Source organism: Xylocopa sonorina, chromosome 1, assembly GCF_050948175.1.
Source record: "Xylocopa sonorina isolate GNS202 chromosome 1, iyXylSono1_principal, whole genome shotgun sequence".
Taxonomy (NCBI): domain Eukaryota; kingdom Metazoa; phylum Arthropoda; class Insecta; order Hymenoptera; family Apidae; genus Xylocopa; species Xylocopa sonorina.
The window spans coordinates 12,607,613-12,630,464 of record NC_135193.1 but is presented as its reverse complement, the minus strand read 5'-3'; the positions used below and the strand labels follow the sequence as shown (position 1 = coordinate 12,630,464).

Below are 22,852 nucleotides of genomic sequence, written 5' to 3'. Positions count from 1 at the left end.
GTTCACGACACGCGAGCCACCCGTCGACGTCCGTTTTGTGAAGACCCAGTTCTCCCGTTTTGCTACTCGAGAATTGGCGGCTGGAAGTTTCCTTCTCATGGAGTTTGTTCAATGTTACGTTGCGTTCATTCTGTACGATACGAAAGGGGGCGGTAGAAGATAAATGTTGCCGTACGAAACTGTACATCTCGTACGTTTTCCTCGAATATTATCCTGGTATACAATATTCGAAGAAATTTGTTATTACAATGCATTTAAAAATCATGCATTTCGTGAAACAGGGAAACGTGATAATGAAATGTACACGTGAGAGGATGTTTGACAATTGTGAAAACAGTGGCAGCTGTGCCAACGAGGTTTTCGGCAATTAAAGTTCGATGACCATCAATCATTTCCCGTTTTTCGAGCGAGCAAAGTGTCGGTCATTAAGAAGGGTGAATTCCTGCTGATGAATTTAACACGCGCTACAGGTCTGTTTTTACAGAACGCCTAAGGAAACATTTCATGGGTTGCTTCCTGAGGCAATTAATCAATCTCCTCCTACATCGAGGAAATCCTTGTTTGATCTTCCGTTTTTTCGTGACAGAAGCAACACTTGTTCCAAGAAAAAGTTTACCTAGTCCTGACAACTGGTGCAGCCACTACATTCTCTGTCCAGTAATTATATTTAGAACGAAAACTTCTGTAATTCAACTGACACGTATATCCACAAATGTCTTTGTATATATTTACAAGTTATATAACTAATCGTAGCTAAAAATTTCCGCTCTATTCTTAAAGTCATACTAATCGAAGGGCTTAGGGAGGATGAAAGGGTTGCGTTGCAAACAAGAGGTTCTAAGTAAATCGAGTGTAAAGTCAATCTGCCTACACTTGACAGCATATAACATAATCCCTTTATCCATCCTGTATTTTTAAACGCAATAACATAGCGTTCTCATCCCCTAAGCCATTCGATTCCATAAATCGAAGACTAACGCGAGTCACCTCGTTTCCAGAAATCGTACTTTCGGACAAGCAAAACTCAATTGCACGAACTTCAAACTCCACTAAACCCTCCGATATAGTCAGAATCTTTCCCCACAATAGGTTGCTCGTCACGATGAATTCATTCTCCCAGCCTGCTGCCCGAAATCACCCATTTGCCCACAACCATCCATAGCCAAAGCGAGTGAAGTCGAGAGCACCTTAACGTCAAATAAATTTCTCGAGTCGTTCACGGCGGAACGAAGGGGGGGAACCCACGAAAACCAGCGCCAGCATCTTTCCATCCGAACCGAGCGTTCCTCTCGAAACCCACCCGCACCTTCGTGACCACGTCGAACACGTGCAGTCACACGGCAATAACTCTAAAATTTGATTGCACTCCGGGCGCATCGGGGTAGTCTACCCCCGAAGGCGAGCGACGGTAATAGGCGCGCTCAACCCTTGCATCAACACCCACGTGTCTCGGCGCGCGTTCGCAGAGCGGAACGGCGAGTCGTCCCAAGGCAGCGCCACGTCGTAAATAAAGGCGAAAATTGTTGACCGCTATAGCCTTTCGGGTTGGTTTAACCGTTAAACAAAAGAGCCCACGGTGATGTCGGCCGCCGTATCTTTGATCTCTGTTTGCCAAAGCATGCATCAGCCCGCGAGATAATCGGGAATAATTATTTGTTAGATAAATACGATCCCAGCCGGCGATAGGAAGCCAAATTTATGATGGACCGCTCGCTTGCACTGCTTGTAAATGACGCCGTGGAGAAGGAGGACCAGCTCTCGCGGCCGAATCCGCGCGCGCGATCCTCGCCTATAAAATCTTCGGTGCGCTCGAGAGCAACCCTCGACCGTTTCTTTTTCTCCTCTTTCCATCTTTTTATTTACATCACCGTCTCTACCTGTACGCCCCACGCGGACTCAGGCAGCATCCTCTTGTTTATAAACTATAAAAGTAACACTTCATCTCCTCGTCCCCGTTCCCCCCTCCGCGTCCGCGACTCTTAACATCTTGCCAGTTAAACGTCGTTCGAGCCGTCCAAAGAGAGAAAACGGAGCCAGCGCCCGCGCGTTACCTCGCAACGCGTTTACGGGCCGAAAAACAATCTTCTCGCGCGGAATCTTTCGAAGTTTCACGCGTCCGGCCCGGTGCACCGTATCGTACATCAACGTCCCAGCAAAAGGTGGGCGGACGTCGCGTCAGCGGGCTGACGCCCCGCGAAATTGAATCTAAAGGGGTCCAGAGCCGGTGGAAGGAGCGAGAGGTAGGCCGGTTGCCTTCCTTCCAGCCACGCACGCTGCGGGGAGGTCGCAAATCATCACCTCGCTACGTTTACAACGTTAGATAGCCCAAGATTACGGTCGTTCGATTCCAACCACGAGAGGACGCGAGGAATTCTTTCATCGTCTGCTCCACCCTTCGCTTTAAACGCTTGGCTCACCTTCGCTTGTGGCTCGGTGTAGGGTGAATCTCGCGATGCACAGTCACGAATTCGATACAATTCCAGTACGAAAATAGGTAACTGTAGCGTTAACCAGCATATCTCCAAGTATTCTGACGTTCGTTCGATTCGTAACAATCGTAACCGAGCAAAGTAATTCGGATCGTCGATCATTGTTAGTTGGCGTACACTTGATCCTATCTCTGCTTACGGTGCCTCTCGCGAAACCTTCCGTTTCAACTGTGGTCGGGTAACGGGTGGATGCCCACTTACGCGAAACAATGCGGCTGCCCTCTTCTCCCGCAGTAATTTATCCGCAGGCGGAGGACTAATGAGCCCATGATTACAGGGATCGTGCGAGGAGGGAAGTTCTCGCGGGCGTTCGCGCGCGTCCACGGCCGGTCTGTCGTCGCGGATCGACCCGTGGCTGGCCACGGATGCATATCATCAAGCTGGACGCCCACGCGAGAACGGAGATTTCATTCGCGAATACACGCGGACGCGTATTGTTTCGCTCGAAGCCTGTTGGCCCTTGATTGAGTGCTTAACGGTGACAGGGGTCGGCGGGGCCGAGATCATTGAAATGCATCGCGTGCTATGGCCGATGATACCGCGCTCGTCGCGACTCGAGCGGGTTCCTCGAAGGGTGGCTCGCGCGAATCCAGCGTTTCTAGCGAAACAGAAGTGAAAGGTGGGTGTATGGAAATCCAGTTTACGAACGAGTTTTATCTAATGTAATCTAATATTCCACGGCCATCTCCCCTCGAATCTCGTTCATTCACAGTTTGAACCACGCTCACATAAAAATTCGGCTTTCCTTACGAAATCTCGTAGACAGGTTCATCCTTAACCCTTCCCTCCGGAGAATCTTAATATTTCGCTTACGCCCAAAGCCAAGTGGCCGTCGGTTTCTAAAGCCGCGCGACAGTTCGCCTGTGACAGGAGGAACGGCCAGAACTTCGTATTCCGCTCGTTTTTATTCCTGCAAGACCACGAATCCCATACGAAATGCCAGTCGCCGCGTCCACAACCCCTTCCAAGTGACCACTTCCAAGTTGCCTCCGAAAGGCCGTGCCCACCCTTGCGGATACTCCTTTATCCGTTCCCAAGCTTTTACACGGTCGACGAAATCCCCGTGGCTTTGTCGAAATGATGTCATTAGATATACTTAGGCGGTATTTTATTGGAGTCCTTTTATTAAATTTTTGTATGCGGAGATCCTCCAGCGCTCGTCAGTAGATAGAGAGTTAACATTTGCAGTTCTCCTCAAGTCCTCGTTTCTTCTTTAGTTTTTATATAAGTAAAATCCTTATCTTTATCTTCTCCTGCGTTGAAGATATGGTCTGCTAGGTAGCCTTACTGATAAGGCCACTAGCAGGCCCAGAGCGAAATGTTTTTTCGTCTCTTTTTCTTTTTTTCCCGTTCTCATACGTTTATCTCTACAGAGAACACATATTCAGATATTTTTATTCAAAAACGCAAAAAATAAATTGGCCCATGAGGGGATCGAACCCGCGACCTTCGCGTTATTAGCACGACGCTCTAACCAACTGAGCTAATGGGCCGATGAAAGACGTCTTGAATTGCGAATATTTCAGCGGTAGTTCAGCTTGCAAAATGATTGTAGGCATTTAAATATTTTTCTGTCTATGAGAAAATAAAACAGACGAATTAGTTCAAAATCGAATCGGGAGGTTTATGACAGAATTCAAGAGGTAAATTTTCTTAATAATTTCAGGATCAAAATTTGCAAGTCCAACGAGAAATCGAAATGCCGGCAGAACAACCAATTGATATGTTAAACGATACTCTACAAGAGATCGTATTTCGAACGAAGAATCTGCACAGGTTTAAAAGATTGGCTCGCAACACACATTTCAATTTAAGAGAAGTCGAAGGTTGAGTATTCATATTATTATAATTTCATCCATTCACGTTTGGTCTTATGAATGTATTCTGCGTCAGCTTTGGCAATTATTCATCGCAAATGCGTACAAACGTTGGGCCCCATAAGCAGACTAATATTTCGGGATATCTTCCATGCTGGCCTGGATTTTACAGAAAATATTCGCCACTTGCTGGTCGATAAAATGTTTTCTGTGGTCGACAAACGTAACGCTTTGCAGGTAAAAATTAAATAATATTAAGTACATTGCATGTCAAATATACATCACACCACATGATATAGATACATCTTAATCAATGGATCGAATGCCTGTCAATAATTCTTCGTGGAACTTTGGACGAAAAGATTCATTTTGCTTATCAAGTAATCAACCCTGTTTAATATTCCAGCATACGTTACTCTTGTAATTAATTTTCACAATTTAATAACAGGTGTACGATGTAATGAGAACCCACAGATTAAAAAGGGAGCATATATTTCCCATAATGCGTGGATGTTTAATTAAACTGCAGAACGATGAAAACCCAGACGAAGCTGTGAAGGTAATCTTCCCCAGAATATCTCACCATATACTTTAAAGTACACTCACTCCATTAAGGATTATTATCGCTTCTTTAATTTTATAGGATTTGATAGATTTGCTAATAAAAAAATTGGACGTGGATCGCGACGGGTCTATCTCAGAGGAGGACTTCAGAATCACTGTTAAAGACAGAAATCCGCTCCTCCTGGAGTGCATGGGTCCGGTGTTTCCTTCCAGAGAGGCTCGACACGTCTTTCTGAGCAGTTTCACAGATCGGCTAGGAAGATATTGATAATTCCTCGTGCTATCCTTATCGAGGAATAATTCGAGAGGAAACTTTCATTTCGTAGCGTGATTACGCCAAGCACGGTTAGACCGCAGAGAAAAGGTAACAGCACGCTCTGACGGCGGGCGATAGGAGAGGAAAACGTGCCAAATCAGACAGAATAGATCCGCCTAGGCCTTGTGAACGGTTCGCTAGGTTTTCGAGGCTGCCTGAGCTGCGTTCGTCACGATTCATCGAACGTGGAAGATTGACTCCCCTCTTTCTTGCAAACAATCGCTAATGGACCGCAATAATAACGTCTTCCTAATCGCATCACGTGCGATCCGTGGCGCAATCGTCGATAGGATGCGATCAATTGCTCAATTGAGTTTCCTAAGTGTTGCGTGCTTTGCCGTTTTATGTACGTGCCGATCGAAAAAATATCATATAGATTGCTATCACTGAAAATGATATCGTTAGCAAACAAATTATAAATATTCATACCATCGATTTTCGTCTGATATAAAAAAGAAAATAAAACTAATATGTGAAGAGATGTATTCTATGTATGGTGGAAAGAGTTGAAATTTTATTAACCAAGCGTTGATTCTATTTAACAATATTTGAAGGTATCTAGAAGCGACGATAATATTACAGCATTAATTGCCCATTACGTACAACCGTCTCCCTGAAGCATCGTTTAACCGCCACCGCCCACGCGCACAATAGCAACCCTCCGAAATCCGCCTCCGTTTTTCCCCTCGATTAATAAAGACGGCTACCCGCGCGTTGAACGTGGCAAAATACAGATCTCCGGATCGAGTGCGGAGAGCAAACAGGGTGACGCGCGCGGAAGCCGCGATCCCAGTCGCGTCGGTCGATGTGTTACAAAAAAACATAATGAATGTTTGAGGATCGTGGGCCGGCGGAATGGCCGGATCCGCGCGTCTCAAGCAGCTATAACAACAAATTAAACGAGAAAATCTCGAGGCTTTCGTCGAAACGTCCACCCTGCCCTCGGGCTCGGGCTCACAATGCGTGGGCGCGGGCGTACGTACGTATACACGTGTAAAACACCAACACGCACGTCACCAAACCGAGCGTTCTCCTTTTCCTCCCTTTCTTTCTCCTCTTTTTTTTTCTGCCCTTCCTTCCCTCTTCTTCCTCCCTCCAAAAGGGAGAAGGTGGAACGATATTCTGTAAAGAGTATAATAACGTGCGTATGAAAGGGCAGATCCTTTGTGGGTAGCCGACCGTGTCTTGAAAGGATCCACCAGGATCTGGCTTGGCGTGGAGGAAGGGAGGATCGTTCGAGATCGAGAGTTAGAGCACCAGCTGAGAAAACATGCCCGTGGCGTGTCGACAGCGAAATGTTCGTATTTGTGTCGGTCTGTACGCGTTACATGTTAAAGGGGCGGGAGGATAGTGGTAGTCCAGGATGTTCGTAAATTCGTGAATCGCGTATGCGGGAAACGGCCACGTGCAATCCAGTTCCCTCTTCCCGGATTACTTCGTACTGCGGAGTTCAGGGGATTTCTCGGTGGAATAGAAAATCGACAAAGGCTCGTCGTTATCAACGAGAAGCGATGTAGCGTTTAGGATGTTTAAAGAAAGTACTCCGTTTGATTTTGGAGGAGATATACGATTTATCCAGGTGCGCACCGTAACACGGTTCTATGCCCCGGACACGGTGAAATCACGACTTATGATATATTGTGGCACGATCGCGAAGATAGGGGCTATTTCGTCGACGACGGAAGTGTTTCTGCCCGGGAACCGGAATAAATTATAATCAACGTCGGATGCGGCGGAATAACCCAGATTTCTATGGGATACCCTTTCCACGAGCTGCACGAGTTGCACGATTCATTGCGCACGTTCGTGCTATTCACGAGACACAGTCTGCGTTACGAAATTTACTCGATCCGCTGGTTAAAGGGACGAGTCAAATACCGCGGGATTGTAGTTAATTCCGTTAATATTTCAAAGTGTTGCGCGATTCGAACGAATCCGTTTGGAACAAAATATTACTGGCTAATTAGTATTTATATTTTTGGCCATTCCAATTACAGACTGTATCGGTGTGTAATCATTTAGGATCGCTTCTTTATGGCCGAGCGTGTCCGCCGGAAAGCGGCCGGATCGCGCGCACGGAAAATATAAATTATAATCAGGACTCGAATACGCGGAGTGGTCGTGATTTGGACGGAACGTGATGAGACGGCGACCGATTCGATTTGCGTGGCCCACGCCCACGCATCAAAGGGGCCGGCATCGTCGTCCACGGCAAAGGATTACGAGAATACACTGCGAGCCTTTTTCACCGCCGATAAATCCAGCCTGGTAAATTCGTCGAGGGTCACGATTCACGTGAAATCCAATGCGTAGATCGTATTCACGCGTGCGCGGCCGCGGGGAGGAGAGTTTAGAAAAGGTGAAAGGTGAGGGTGGAGACGTAAAAATGTCCTGCTTCTTACTCAACCGACACGTGACCCTCTGGCCTTCGAAACCAGTCCTACGTACAATTTGCGAGAGCCAGAAACTCCGTTTGAATGCAATTACAAGGAGGATTCGGAAGAGCCGCTTCGTAGATCGTTCGTCGCTTAGAAGGATTCGTTTTCTCTCGAACTTAATCCGATCTCCGATGTAAAGGATGTTTCTGGTTGCTAAACGGCTAGCTAGTTGCGACATTTTGCGTTGCTGTTGCAGTTTGTTTAACCGTCGCGGTTAAAAATAGAGAACGCTCGTCTACACGCGACACCCCCTTGCAATCCTTTCGTCCATAATGGCGCCAATTACTCGAGAGCAGTCTGGAAAGCCCGGCATTCGCCAATTCCGTTCTCCCGCGACCGCTTAATCGCGTCCATCGAGCGTTAATCATTGCCCCGTGCGGCGGACACCTACGCGGGATCAACGAGGCGATCGGGTAAACCGATAAATCAAGCATCCAGAAATTTATGATTGCCACGAACACACGTGGACACGCGTCGAATGGAAGCGGGCGAAAGGTCGGCCGTGGCGCGACCAATAAATTTAATTAACGGATAAGCGAAAGCGTGGACCATGAACCGATCGTTTCGCTCGTCGCTGGTAGAAAAATCGTGGCGAGCTTTCGGTCGCGCCGCGCCACGATCCATAAATATCGATGGAGCCGTTCTGCTCTAGCTGAGCCGCGTTGCGCAATGTTTCGCGCGCGCGCGGAATGTTCAATGAAGCGTGTTGATGCGCGTTGCGCGAGTATGCGGCGAAAGTAATCGCATGGTAGCTCATTTTTCTATTTCCTTTTTTTAAGGAACACTGAAAATTTTTTAAATATTTCTCAAGCCTCTCTCTCTCTCTCTCTCACCCCTCAGAATAAAACAATCCTCTTTCCTCTGACGTATAAGTAATACACGTGTAATTTTGTTCCAGGGAATCGCAGTTACACGCGTGGAAATTCTACATGACAGATTAATACTGTCGTATCGTTCGTGTACTTTCATTGCTCACTGTACGCGCGCGAGTGCGTACGGCTGGACTGATCCCCAGGGTGTAACGAAACGGTGCGGTACCCGCTGGATGGCCGAGAGGGAACGGAGCAGAAACGCGAGGTCACCCGTTCCGAACACGACACCGCGTTGTCGAAACACCGGGATCTGTTCGGCTGACACGGCTGCCGGACAAATGGATTCAGGAAGATTCCGCTAACGAATCCGCTGATTTATCGCGCCGCGGCGGACCCCGTTTCCTTGGTAGCCCGTCAGTTTCCACGTAAGGGCATCCGAGAGCAAGAATTATGGCGCACGGAAATACGAGAGCGGTTTGTTTCCAGAGGGACGTAAGGAGGATGGTAAATATGGGCAACGCGACGGATGGGGTACGATATTGGGGATTTTTCGAGGATTAGGCAAGCGATGAGTGTTTACTGACAGAGGGCCAGGATGAGGGACGGTTTCGGGGTTGGTACGTATGGGTTATTGTTAGACGAGATCGGAGAACCTACCGGGGGTTGCTTTTCCTAGCTCCAGTCTCTCAGCATGGAATTTGTTTCTTTTTCTATCTTTTGTCTTAAACATCTCTTCGCCAAACTCAGATAAACAGCAAGAATCTTCCTCTTGATATTCAGGAGCCTCTCGTTATCTCCAAGAAGACGGCATTTCGTATAGCCAGATTTATAACCGTTTAACGAGTCTCGCGTTAAGCATCCTGAACGGGTCTACTCCGAAATTTGCGCGCTTCCAAGACGCGAGAAGAAGTTTCTCATTTCGCATGGCACGGAGTTAATTAGCCTCGGCGAAGCGAGACGGACGAGACGTCAGAGGGGGACGATAGGATCGCCTTCGAAAGGCGCGGCACCGGGTAACGCCCGCGACTTGCCACGCGACTAGACAGATTTCCCGGGGAAAGGGAGGCGAAACGTCCGTCGTCTCGCGTGGCCCTGTCTACCGTGGTATAAAGAGCGCGTCGTGACGGACGGCCGCATTAAATCATCCCGTTGCTATCCAGCTGTTTGTTTCTCCCGTGAGCCGGATTCAATTTTCTCCTGGACGCCTCACGGATCAGGGGATGACCGAAATTCGCGCGCCACGCCGCCGGGCTGCTCGCATTCCTCTTCCGTTGGAGGTTCTCAGCCAAACGGCGGTGGAATTTGTCACGTTATAGATAACCGAGGATGGCACTATTCGTTTAACCGTGGAAATAAATTCCTAGTGTTCGTAGAAGAGAGTAAGTGTATCAGGGTGATTACCCGGGGATGGTGAAATTTTAATTGGGTGGAAATTAGTGAAGGTTATCGTTTCACAATGCTTTCACTTTCCTCTCAGCTTTTATAAATCCCGTTCCCTGGTTTATTTTAATACTGGATTCAAAGAATTCCTCGCAAAAAATCTCTGCGAACCTCATCAAATTAAATCGAAATTATCCCCTCTCCCCGCGAGGTGGGCCCCTAATTAATTATCCGCCCCAAATGACCGCAACGATCCTCGAGCCCAACGAGATCCTCCCATCCCATCAAGATATTGTCGGACGTTTTCCAGCAATTATTTATCAAATCCGAGCGGGCGCACAAAGGAAGATTAATAACGAGGCCGAATCAAACACCCGTAAAAAATGAACGACCGATACCGTGGCGCCTTATTGAACGCGCGCCCTTGAGATCCGATCGGGGCCCCCAGATAACCAGGCCAATTAATGGACGCGAGAAGATTCGCCGTCGATATAAAAGGTGGCCACGGGCTGTTCTAACAGGGCGAAAACTCGAGGGACTGAGCAACGCGAGATAATGTCCGAGGCACGCAGTTGGCTCGGGGATCCGTGGCCCATCGCCATAAACTATCTGTAGGTGTCGAGTTTGTCACGGTCATGCGAGACCGAGTTTTCAAAACAGGATTAGGCGTCGCGTCGGCCAGATCTCGGGGCAGTATCTCTTCGACCCGCAAAACGTGCATCGTCCATTTTTCAGCGACGTCCACTCGCCCCCTCCCATTCCCACCCCCCTTCCTCTTGCTCGTTTCTTCGTTCCTTTTTTTCTTTTCCACCGTTTTCTTCATCCTGCTCGCCGTGCCGAGGCTCGCAACCGTGGGTAACCGGGAGATTATCCACATCCGGTCATTTCTGTCGAATCTCTTTTTCTTCCCTCTCGCCACCCCTCCTGGCCGTTAAAGAGGAGGACGTTCAGAGGACGTTCGAGGGATATCGAGAGCGGTTTCGGTGTACCATCGCGCGCCTGGTGTTCATTCACAAGGGGCGAGCTAGACTGGCTTCAATGGCTTTTCGCATTGTTCCCAGAGGGAATCCTGGCAGAGATCGTAAGAACGATCTGATGATTCAAAGTACACGGGGATTCGTAGTTCCTTTATCTGCTTTTTTTTTCTTTCCTCTGCGCTTGAGATTTTTTTCTTGGATCGCTCCTTCCTGCGCGATGCGCATTTCTGCCAACCGATTTCTATTAGGGAATACAGGTGTGCCTGACAAGGGAGAGGACTTTTGTTTGAAAAGACGGAACGAGAAATGCTTTTAGTCTCGTTTAAATCTTTAAATATATCGGATATATTCGTTTGATCATCTCCTCTAACACGTATCATCCCTCTCGCGGATCGATCGACCACACGCAAATCGAATCAAATTTATTCCGCCGTGAAATTCAACCGATCCCCCACGGTAACGCGTCAACTCGTTTTTCCTCATTTCGCTGAACGTAATCCAATGCTCGCAGGACGGCTCATTATCCTGTCAGGATACTCGCGGGGAAAATGACAGGTCTCCACGAAGTAGGTCGCGTAGCCGGCGTGAAATTTAAAATACGGCCGGATTAGCATAATGACGAGGATAGAGAAGAAACATTTTGACTCGTCGAAAAGATACGGCTGGCTTTTTACTCCGCCAACCGACGCTCGACGTATAAAACCCATCTGGCATCGACGGGCTCGCGTTAGGTAACGCCGATGTTAAATCTAATACCTCCCGTCGCAATATAGCAAACGATTCTTATTCGTCGATTCTTTTTCTCGGCCGTTTTAATAGCGGGATTGCGATTGCATCGTTTTACGATTACGAGAAAGATTTGCATAGCCAGATGAGAAACTTCTCGTGTAATAGGACGGGTCGGATAAATGTTAAACTGCCTCGTTAATTTTTATCCGGCTGGCGGATTATTTATTAATTTGTGAAAGGTGAATTTAGGAAAGCTAAGAATAATTGCGGACAATGGAGCTCGATAAAGATTTAATCCCCAAGAAAAATGCTGGACTATTATACAAACTGTGGGGCTTTAGAAAATGTCTAATTTATTTATTTCGCGAAACCGTTTCAGTGTTATTCGTTTCGTAGTGTTAGTTCTCTCTAACGTTGGAGAACATTATCCCCGCAATTTCCATTAAATTTAAGTACCCTCGTTATACTTTCACGCAGGATATTTGCTTTCTTCCGCGATTTCTCATAATACCGGCGACTGCAAGCGACAGTTGCAGCACGAGAATAAATGTTCCTAATTGTTGCCACGGGATCTCTTACTTAGAAGCTGCATAATACCACTTCGCGTAGCACAGAACCGTGGCCACCTGATTTTTCGCCTCCGCAATGTTCCGTCCGCCGTTTACGATAAAGTACGCCGGGAAACCGAGGTTTATCCATCACGCTGACGTGCGCCATCCTTCACGCTAAATACCAGAAGTGCGTTTGTTCTTTTCTCGTCGTCACTGGCTCGCCTCGGATCCGGGATGGAGCTGTAGGTATATTAATTGAGCCTGATCCCGGTGATAATTATTTAAAGACGACGACTACCGGAACGAAGCTCTTGTTCGTGTTTCTTTCAGTGTAAATGGAAGTCTCTCGTTTACGAGGAACGCGAGACAGACCCCGGCGCGTTTCTTATTCTCGAGCCTCCGTAACATCGTTCTACGCGGATGTTCTTTCGCCGTTTGTACATATTTATCTCTAATAACAATGATTTCGAACAAGCTTTCTTCGAGAACCCTCGACGACAACTCATCCGACTGCTTCCTTCCCTCGAATTCGTGCGCTCTCGAAGCGGCGCTCAAGTTACGACAGCCTATTTACGTACCAGCATATCGAGCCGAAGAAATTCCGTTTCACCCACCCTTTCCGTCGCCACTTTCTCACCAAGAGAGCAGGCCTCTAATTGGCTTGACCCCGCAGCTGACCATCGCGCAGATGCAACCGTTTGAATTTGGATCTGGCAACAGAAAGACGAAGGCGAGAGAAAGAGGGAGAGAGAGGGAAAGGGAAGCACAATTTTTCACTTTAACGACCGATGACCATCCCAAGCATCTCTCCTCCTTTCGAGACTGAATGCGCGACAGCGCACCCTTTGAATCGCTCTTCCCTGCAATGGTCACACCTCCTCGTTGCTTCTTTGCTGGCGCACGTACGCGGCACTAATGATGCGACGGATTTGCATATCAATCGCGATTTACCAACCGCCTCGCGTTATGGCCACCGTAATGGGTTGTCCGTATCGCCTCGTTGCGAACACGGCCCGATCTCGCTTTCACCGTTCTTTGACGCGGCGATGTGGCGCGATACAAACGTGCCTCTATTTTCGGACGTAACTGTACCTCGTGAAGCCTCGCTTGCCTGAATAACGAACGATTTTGCAACCGCGATATGAATAAACTGTGATTTTAGCCCCAACTTCTAACTCGAACGATTTACCGATTCACGAGCGCGCTCGGCTGCAACTTCGCTCGGCGAACGTCCGACGAACAGATGCACAAATTTCTTTCCCCAAGATCATTTATTAATCCGTGGCGTCTGGTTTACGAAACTCGAGCAGAACGACGGAAGAACGTTCGAAAGTTAGATGGATAGATCCTCTCGCCGCGGGAAGGCGTCGCGGCGTCATTTGCCTCGAACGACTACACGACAGATGTCGAGTCGTTAGCGAGCCATTATACGAGTGTCGTCACGCGTTTCAAAACTCGCATTTCCATGTATCCGCTGGAATCCACCAGCCCCCGTCACCGACAATGGAATCACGTCGTTTGCAAATATCCTCGTAAGCGTGTTGCCGTCCTCTTTGTCGCCTTTAACACCCCGGGGACAATCGAATCGGCTGTTCGACTCCCTCGGAACGGATCGACGTTTTCGGGACACTTCGCCTTCCGAGACTAATATTCAAAACGTATTTTCAAAATATTCCTCGCGCTGAGTCACCGCGGCACAATACTCGTAATCCTTCGGTCGCGTTGTGAATCATAAATTTCTGACAGATCCGCATTCTCAAGATGAACTATTCTCAAAATCGTACTTCGCAGAGAAATCGTAATTCGCAGTGGAAACGTGGAATGCACGAATTGGGTCGATTTCGCGTGAGCTTCTGAACCGATCGCGAACCCCTCGGCGCGGAAATGATCGATAATCGTTAGTGAGCGGGGCCGCGGGAGTGTACACTGTGCAGGCACGCCGGATATCGGGTGTACGTGGGCAGATATCGATCGTTCGCGATCGATAGGTACCGCGCGTAGAGATGCGTCTCGATATTCTCGGTGAATCTTCGGCAACTTTGCCAGACGAGCGGCGTAACACGGCGCTGCGAGCGATGCGCGGTTACGGAGCACGCGAATTACCTGATTACAATAGACGGCGGAACGGCCGCCGCGCGGTATCGAGCGCGGCTCGTTATTTAATGTTCATTATTATCGTTGATTTGCCGCGGCGGTCGTAGTTAACGTGAATTACGAGCGGATCAATTTCCGGCGGCGATGAATCGCTGACAGGTGCGTGCTTAGAGGTAAGTATTTACGGTCCCGGAGGAGTTTAATGCGCGAGTTCATGGGATATTTGTGCCTGGTTCTCGTGCCGGCTCGATCGTTCATTACCGACGATCGAGCCTCATCTAGTTTGCATACCTCTGCCGCCGGTTAGATTTATGGACTTTTCAATGGCGGATTACTTGTTCCCGTCCGGCCCCCGTAACTGGGCTAATAATTCAATGAAAATGAAACGGTATCGGTTTCGATCTTGCCGCGTTCTATTATCGTGCGTTGCGCAAGATCCTCTTCTTCGGAAAGCGAGTCTTGTCCGGTTTATTTTGCATCGTAAGGTTTGGGATTTTATTGGGAAATGAAATTTTTTCGAAACGGGTAACCGCGTTTTCTTTGGTAAAAAAAGTACATTGTACGTAGCCGATCGTATTTCCAGGCCGTCTCCCTTAACGACGATCGACTTTCGCGGGCCAGAAATGATTATACTCAAAGTGTGTATGCGTTCAGCCCGGGAATTTTAATAGATTTGCATCGTATTTTAGCCGAGGGGAAAACGACCGGTTTTGGTTAAAACGGTGCTGAGTTTACCATCACTTGATACGCGGTAAATAGGGGCCCACGATTACGCAGGTGTTTGCTCGAGGAGCGCGAATTCTTCGCGCGTGGTCCCTGTGACTTCATCAACCGATCCACCGTTCCCCCGATCAAAAAGGTCCATTGCGAGATTAAACCTTCCGCTTGCAAATTTCGTTAATAACTAACAATCACCCGGCCACCGCGTACCGCGTGTGTCAGTTCGTAGGGATTATAAAATTCGTGTCTCCCCGGCTCGTAGCAGCGATCCAGAAAATTACACGGCCAGCGTGACGAAATTGACGAGGAATGTAAATTTCGCACCTCATCGTCTTCCGACGCCCTGCTCGTTCCGGGGACGAATTTATACATGTTAATGCGCGAAAATTGAGTCCAATAAGCGAGGAGCCAGAAGCGGACACAGGTGCGGACGAGAACGTTCATTCCTATGCTAAATTCAATTATCGACCATTACACGGCTGTAATATTTTTCCACTGCTACCTAATAACAAGGGAAGTACGGACGTACATGAAAAGAACTGCAAAAACCGTATGATTGATATTCGAGCGGGGCAATAAATATTTCGTCGAGGGTAAGTCGAAGGGTAATACCGCCGATAATGCGCCATTAAAGTCTCAGCTCGTGGCGAATTCCACGCGCACTTTCTCGCGTCCACGCGAAAGTGTGCCCATTCACGTGGACCGGTGCAATTTTTCGTCTAACAGCCAGCCCAGGATGCGGTTTCCCGGGATTGCAGTCAGCTGTAATTATTTGCAGCCTGCCCGGTAAGCCGAGGCGGGACGACCTTTAACCTCTGGGCAATGTCTGCTGCCACGGAGGCTGCTTGTAATCACGTATCCTACCGTGCCCTTCGTGCACGTCCACTCGAATGGAGAAAGGGGATACAGGGACGATGGGGAAGGTGGGCAGACGCACGAAGGGGAGGAGGGACGTTCGTGGCTCGCGGTGGTCAGGAAAGGGGACGACGAAATTGAAGAAGAGGGATGAAATGAAATTGTTCCAGGGGAGTGTCCAGCGCAGAAAAGGGGAAGATACAGTTTAGAAAGGGGGTGAGAGTTTTTTCAACGGAAGAAACACGGAAGTGTTCGTGTAAGTGGGAGAATTAGGAGGTTGTAGGAATATAGAAAGTGTATTTGAAGAGAGATGAGAAGTAGGGATTGATAGCGAGAGAGGATTCGGAGTGGTTTTCTGCGATCGAGGAAGAGGATCGTGTAGTTCGCTTGCAGGTCTCAAAAATAATCGAGCAGGAATTGATACTGCATTCCACGGTACTCGTAAGATATAAATCAAGAACAGGAATATGTTGCTAGTGGAAACCGAGAAATATCACGTTGTGAGAACGAATTAATTTAATTTTGCTAGTGCCTTGGTAAAAATCACCGGCTAACATTTAGCAGAAAATTCCGTCATTCAATTTTTTTAAACGAGCAGGAACGTGTTTCGTTAATAAGATTTCAGATTTCTGAAGAACTGCTGCGTTAGGTAACGTGTGTTTCTTAAAGATTACATTTTCCACTAGATTCAGGCCAATGTACTTTCATCTCCAGAATTAACTTAATTGCTGTAGGGTCCTCTGGCTTTGAAGCGCTCTTTGAATAAGCATCGGGGTAATTAATTTACCTGGCGCCCTTTCCTTTCAAAATGTTATGTAAAACAATTTTAATTAATATTCTTTGCTTACGAACATCGCGCACGATGCGCGTATTCTTTAATAAATAAATTATCCGCATGCCATCTCTTCGTTCCTACGTGCACACGTACGCGCCTCGTATCCTCTATTAAAAATCCTTCGCAGACGCCCAACAAATTCAATGAGAATTAAATTCTTTCAATAATCGATTCGTGTAAATTATCTGCTCTTAACATCTCCATAGCCATGAATATATTCCAAGCAACACCGTACGAGAGAAGCGTAATCCAACTCCCACACGGTGCCAAAGATATCTCTCGCCTACATCAAAGAGATTCAACAAAATTGAGTGTCGTTCGTTCGTTCCGCCTATTTTGAATGCGTGTTCCGTGCAACTTCGCCTTTCAACATTGTGGCGATTTACGTTTCCTGGGGGCACGGCCGCGTAACGCGAAGTGACGAGGGCCAGGGAATCCGAACGGGCCATCGACATTTATGACGCGGTCCGGCTACGGGGGTGGGTAGAAAAAGCAGCGGTGTGCGGTTTCGCGCCTTCGTCGTCCGCGATTCACGCCTCGCCCGGTCGGGCGTAAATTTACGCCCGTGCGAACTTACGCGCGCCGCTCGACCGGGTCAGCCGACTTCCTCATTGCCGTTTCGCGGTGTCACGCAACGGAGATTCGTTATTGACAGCCGCCGCGTGTTTTAAATCGCCGCCGCGCGCAATCAGCCCCGGCCATCATTTACGCGTTGACGGGGTACGTCGAATAAATTTCATACGGCCGATGGGCTTTGTAGTTTACGCGCAACGGACGTCCAGCAGACCCCGCGAGACGCCGGAAAGGAGGCCGAGAGGACATTCGAGAAAATTTGTCGACTGAAAATTGCACGACAGCCGACGCAGGGATTAGTTAGCTGTAGACGAATATGGCTTTATTGGCAATGACAGTTTGAAGGAAGCACGAAGAGTTTCTACTAAGAAATGGAATCCGTTCACCGTTCTTCGCGGCGAATCCTTCGATTCTTCACGCTAGATCGTCTCATAACTCGACCATCGTAGTGTCCACAGTGTCTGTCGCTTTAGCTTTTGGAAAATCTCTCGAGAGTCTCTTTCTGAAGCGACGTATATATTCCAGACGACTGTATCCAGCCCCAAAATTATGATCTCCGTTTCTTTTTACTTTGAACAAATTTAACGGGTCGCCCTTCTAAATGGGACAATAATGGTTATTTATGAAATCGTTGAATGGAGATCGGCCAGCCGGTGCGCTGGGCACGGAACATTGCTCAATATAGCGGAAAGGGGACAGAATATGTCGGTGGACGGTGATCTCGAAAGAAAACTTTGGCCCGACGATCATCCTCGGGAAATGACAAGGAATCGGGAGATGAGAGTTGCAAACTTATGGCCCATCTTTTAGCTATGGCGAACCTATTGGAATCTCGTGCGATACTTTCTTACCTGGCGGCTCGTCGACGTCGCAGCTGTTTCACGGTGACTTCGTTCGACAGGAATGCCACGTTCCAGTGAAGATAAAAGTGGAACGAGCTCCTCGAGGATTCCGTTAAAAAACCCGGACGCGCAATGGCGCGCGACTTCTTTCGTGCAGCTTCGAGAGGTGAAGCCAGGGGTGGAGCTCGAGAATTATTCGATAATGAACAGCATGTGGTGGAATTGTACATAGCAAGATCGATCTCGCGTTCTTACTGTTATCTTCTTCGATTTCACGAATAGAAAGTTAAGATCGTGATTTAGTTGGAAGTGTAATTAATGGAGCACAGTGTAAGGTGCAATAGAATGCGACAGTTGGGCATTTAAATTTTTCTAAAGGAATGGCATCTCGTAAGGTTGCCAACGAGTTCGATCGAAGCTCGTTTCAAGATCGAACGTCATAGTTAAGTTAGCCGAAAAGTGATGAATTCCTTTCCGTGAGCAAAGCACAGGAGCATGGCGGTTCGCTCTCGTAGCCGATTGATTTATTCAGCCTAATAGCTATGGATGGTCCGGCGGCGCAGAGTCGGCTTATCGAATCCGGATCGCGCACAATTTGCCGGCGAAATTATCGTCAAATTACAGTCAACGGTTAATTTATTAAACGCGCAAGTACACACGAAAGTATTTCAATTATACGGGGCATTATTTTATGAATTATTCGGGAAATTATAGCCTGCCCCCAGCTTTTAAATGCAACCCTCTCGAAAGAGAGCACGGTACCCGAACGGGCCACGGTAATAACGATGATGATGCCATTGCCCCTGATGATGATGGCGATCATGATTATGACGATGAGTACACTTAATTATACATAGTGCGTAATTATGGTAATAACCTCGGTCGCGTCGCGAACGTCACGAATATCGTTACAGGTTTTCGTCGAGCGATAGAGATCGAACGCGTCGCGGATAACTCGGTCAAGATGGTGATCTCTATTGCGACAGACTCTATTCGCTCCTACGCGCTTTAATAATCACTTCTACCAATTCCAATTGCAAATAAACAATCGCGTTACTATCAATTTCACTCGTAATCACCGAATACCAATCTCTCCTTCGACGTGCCATCTTTTCTGCCCGCTGGCGATCATATGCGGTATCCCGTGGTACGTAATCGAGGCCAACTTTCCTCGATGAATCGAGATCTAGCCGATCTCCAGGGTTCTAGGTTCCATGCTCGATGCTCCGTGGAAGGCAGCCCGAGGTCAGCCATCGCAATAATGCCTCGCGGCGCAACAATAACGGCCGTATCGTCTCGCGGTCTCATTACACCATTATAAATCATGGCTCCTCTCATTTTCGTGGTCCGTGTGGCCGGGCTTCAGCTCGACGTACTTGACGTGGGGGGTCAACAGGTCGGCCGGGCCAGGTGAAACGTTCGGGAATCACAGAAGTGCATCGACGAGGCACCGTATCGATTCGTTCCGAGCTGTAACGCGGCCCCACGTTTGCACGCGGACCAGCCAGCCCGAGATATCGCTGATACGGACCCAGGCTCGTGTTGTAAATCGAACTCTGGCGATCGTCCGCGCGAAAGTATACACGGTGACTCGAAAGAAATATCCGCGCGTTGCGTTCGTGCTTCGTGATTGTAATTTAAAGTATCGCGAGGAGACAATCGCATCGCGTTCAGATCTACTGTTTTCGCTGTAATCATTTGCGAGAACGGAGCTTTGGCGACGATCGCGGTCCAACGAAATTCGAACGTCAAATTGTCGGTGGAGCGCAGAAATTTCGCGGCGCGCGAATACTTTTTACAGCCTCTGTAGGTAGCGGGCAACGATGCGGCAATAACGAAGATCTGCCAAGTGAAATTGCGCCGAAGTGGGTCGGCTGGATTTACTGGCGATTCGTACGGGCCGCAGAAATTGCGTTGCCCATCTGTCGGTGGTAATAAACATAGACAGCGCGGTGGATATCGATGGAAATGAACTCTCGATGGGAAACGAGCGGAATTGGATGGTTGAATATTTTAACGCTTCGCTGGCCGATCGTTCGGGGTGCGTACGCGAAATTTGCGATTCGAAATTTCTATATCGGTTCGTGTCCTCTTGTTCTGCTTGCCGGAAAATGACAGAGATTTCTAGGCAAATTTGACCAGCTATATTCGCGAATCACTAATGTTACACGAATCGAACGAAATCGCGCGTTCGGCGAACGCTTTAAAAAGACAGCGAGAGCGATTCTTAAGGGTTGAAGTCGCGCGAATGCTGCTGCGTCGATCTGGTTGCAGCTTCCAAGGCTGCCTCGATCCTTCCACGTCTTGGAAACTTTGAGACGAAACGAGGGTTACAGGTACGGGGATCGAAAAAATTCCCCGGTAAACAGAGAAATTCTAATAGGAATTCGAATAGTAGAAATTCTCGATAAAACGATGACTATTTACGCGGCTTCCCGGTAAGTCCACGTGTCTACGCGTTCAGATAAGATCTCCGACGGGTTGTAAGCTTTTAATCGATGCTATCCACTTAAAACAGAATTTACGGGACGTGTTTTCGATAAGTACTCGCTCGCACGGACGCAGACGCGTACGCGCGGCGATTCACGTGGGTGAACGGTAGAGCTACGATTCAGAGGGGATCCTGCATAGTATTTCTACACGGGATCCGTATGTATTAAACGTTACACGGGTAGGTAGGGACTCGGGTAGCGTGTAAGGTGGAAAAAAAGGATACATTTTAGTCGCCAGCCGGTCGGTTAAACGAGGAAATGAATCACGAATTAAATCGTAATGCTTCTCACGGAGGCGTAAAAAGCGTACGGCGATGTTATCGCGGTGCCGAACACGACATAAATTTCGTAGACCTGATTTCTTTCCGTTGCTTAGCCCGGGAATCGTAGCTCCGAAAACGGCGAGCGGCCAGCTGGAAATTAACGGGTAGAAAACTTCAATTAACATTTCCTAATCCGAACCGCTGCTCCACCTCTTTAATTGCAATGAAACGTTTAATAACATAGTCTTCGCGCCCGGATTTACACTTCGCGGCTAGGCAGAGCGCCATACCGTGACGATAAATCGGTAGAGATGCGAGCCAATGTGAAACTACTCGTGCAAGCGAACTTACGAAACATAAAACTAGATTATTCACTACTTCCATGCAGCGAACGATATAAGCAAGCGAGTACGAAGCGGAATAGTTTATTGATATCGAGAAAATGCGGGCTAATTTACGCGAGAGCTATGTTTTAACTAATTATACAATTTGCAATCCAATTGAAAGATTCAAAGTCCTGAAAAGGACTTGGAAAATTTCGACTGAATTGCAAATAACTTAAAACTAAGCACGTAGTCCTTAGCTTGATATCGTTTTCAAGAGCGCAATCTCTTGAAAACGTTATCAAGGAGCCAGGTCCACCCCGTGGAGGTGACTACGCAGGGACCCATCCCTATATCCCTAATCCCATCCACCCTCCATTACATCTATGTGTTCTCGGTACAGAAGGTACCGAGAACTGACTCTACTTGTAAATTTCAAAGAACCGGAATCCATAATACATTTTTCAAAGTCTAAACATAGACTTTAAAAATTGCAGTATGGACTTTTGCGAAAGGGATAACGAGGAATGCCATTTTCTTACCCAAAGTGAAGTTACTATGCTGACACTACTGACACTTTAGAAAAATTAAAGTGTTCTACGGTACGATATTAAAAATGTTGATTCTTGGTAAAAATTGGAATAAAATTAAGTTAAATTAAAGTTAAGAAAAGAAACTAATATCAAATAAGAATAGAGACAAAATTCGCGACGCGATCAAAACGAACAAGTACCAATAAACCTGCGTTACAATCTCGCGAGAGCATTCTAAGCCGATGGTTCAGCACTAGTCACTAGTCGAACCATACCCGATGCAAATCGCGAACAAATTATATGTCACGTCTTACGTCGAAACAACTGATACCACGCTCTCCCCAATGGTGAATGCGGGTACCATCAAGAATTCAGCGAGACTTAGCAGTAGGACGCATTGCTCAACGACAAGAACGAACTTCGCAGACCGCCCCAAGTCGTCTTACAGCAGGTCCGAAGACCCCAGCGACACGGGGTAGGAGCTACTCGGCCCGAACCCGCGTGAGCGCGTCCAATGTACTAAGCCTATACCCAAGTCGAGTACCCAACGGGCGTACCAATCGACAAGGGCTGCGAAATCTCAATGGGCACCGAAAACCACATCAGTTTGATTGAGTATCGACTATTTCGTTGCGTGACGATGGAAGACGATATCTGGAACGAATAGAATAGAAAAGAAAAGAAGAGAATAGCAAAGAAAGGAAAAGGAAAGCTACGTGAAGCGATTTCACGCAGTACAAACTTAGAATGCACAAGGGAGTATGTAACGCATGTTTATCAGTACTGACTACACGCGATTATAGAAATGGCTATTTCCCACTTCGGATATGATAATGGATTCCTTTACAATTCTGTTATAATTAAATTACTTAAATCTAAGTGCTTATGACTAAGGACACACGCATCCCACGGTGATCCAAGTGTGATCCAGCTGTGATCCAGCTGTGATCCAGCGTCGAATGTAGACATTGAAGAGAAGAAGGAACGAGATGGGTTACGAATCGAATGACGAGAACAACTTCAAAGAAAATGTGATTTCAGGTTCAGAACAGATTCAGACAATCTATTCACATGAAACAGTTGGAAAGAATTTTGGAAAAGTTGAAGCTCTAACGCTATATTCATCAGAAATACCACTTTCTCTTTTGGAAATATAAAGAGAATAATGATAGTGCTTTACGATTACAGAATACAAAACTGTTTATCAAGCCCACAATGATTTCAAGCGAGTTCTTGCCCATAGAGGAAC

At 47.5% G+C, this 22,852-nt stretch overlaps 1 protein-coding gene and 1 non-coding gene across 3 annotated transcripts; one reads left to right on the top strand and one right to left on the bottom strand.

The window, feature by feature from the left end:
- Positions 1 to 3,908: 3,908 nt before the first annotated feature.
- Trnai-aau (transfer RNA isoleucine (anticodon AAU)) lies at positions 3,909 to 3,982 on the bottom strand. The gene has a single exon. It is a non-coding gene; the product is annotated as a tRNA-Ile (tRNA).
- Positions 3,983 to 4,090: 108 nt separating this feature from the next.
- LOC143426159 (calaxin) lies at positions 4,091 to 5,526 on the top strand. 2 transcript variants are annotated; one of them, XM_076899380.1, is made up of 5 exons: positions 4,091 to 4,315; positions 4,383 to 4,543; positions 4,606 to 4,686; positions 4,755 to 4,865; positions 4,950 to 5,526. In XM_076899380.1, exons 1-5 carry the CDS (start codon positions 4,189 to 4,191, stop codon positions 5,136 to 5,138), a joined length of 669 nt encoding a protein of 222 aa, XP_076755495.1. In that variant the 5' UTR covers positions 4,091 to 4,188; the 3' UTR covers positions 5,139 to 5,526. The 2 variants fall into 2 exon arrangements, with proteins under 2 accessions (XP_076755495.1, XP_076755504.1); XM_076899389.1 differs by lacking the exon at positions 4,606 to 4,686.
- Positions 5,527 to 22,852: the final 17,326 nt, after the last annotated feature.

Excerpts from the sequence above, each read along its gene's own strand:
- LOC143426159 (XM_076899380.1), top strand. The coding sequence starts at position 4,189 with ATGCCGGCAGAACAACCAATTGATATGTTAAACGATACTCTACAAGAG. Across the intron at positions 4,316-4,382 it reads CAATTTAAGAGAAGTCGAAG|CTTTGGCAATTATTCATCGC; the intron begins GTTGAGTATTCA and ends ATTCTGCGTCAG. Across the intron at positions 4,687-4,754 it reads AGATTCATTTTGCTTATCAA|GTGTACGATGTAATGAGAAC; the intron begins GTAATCAACCCT and ends ATTTAATAACAG.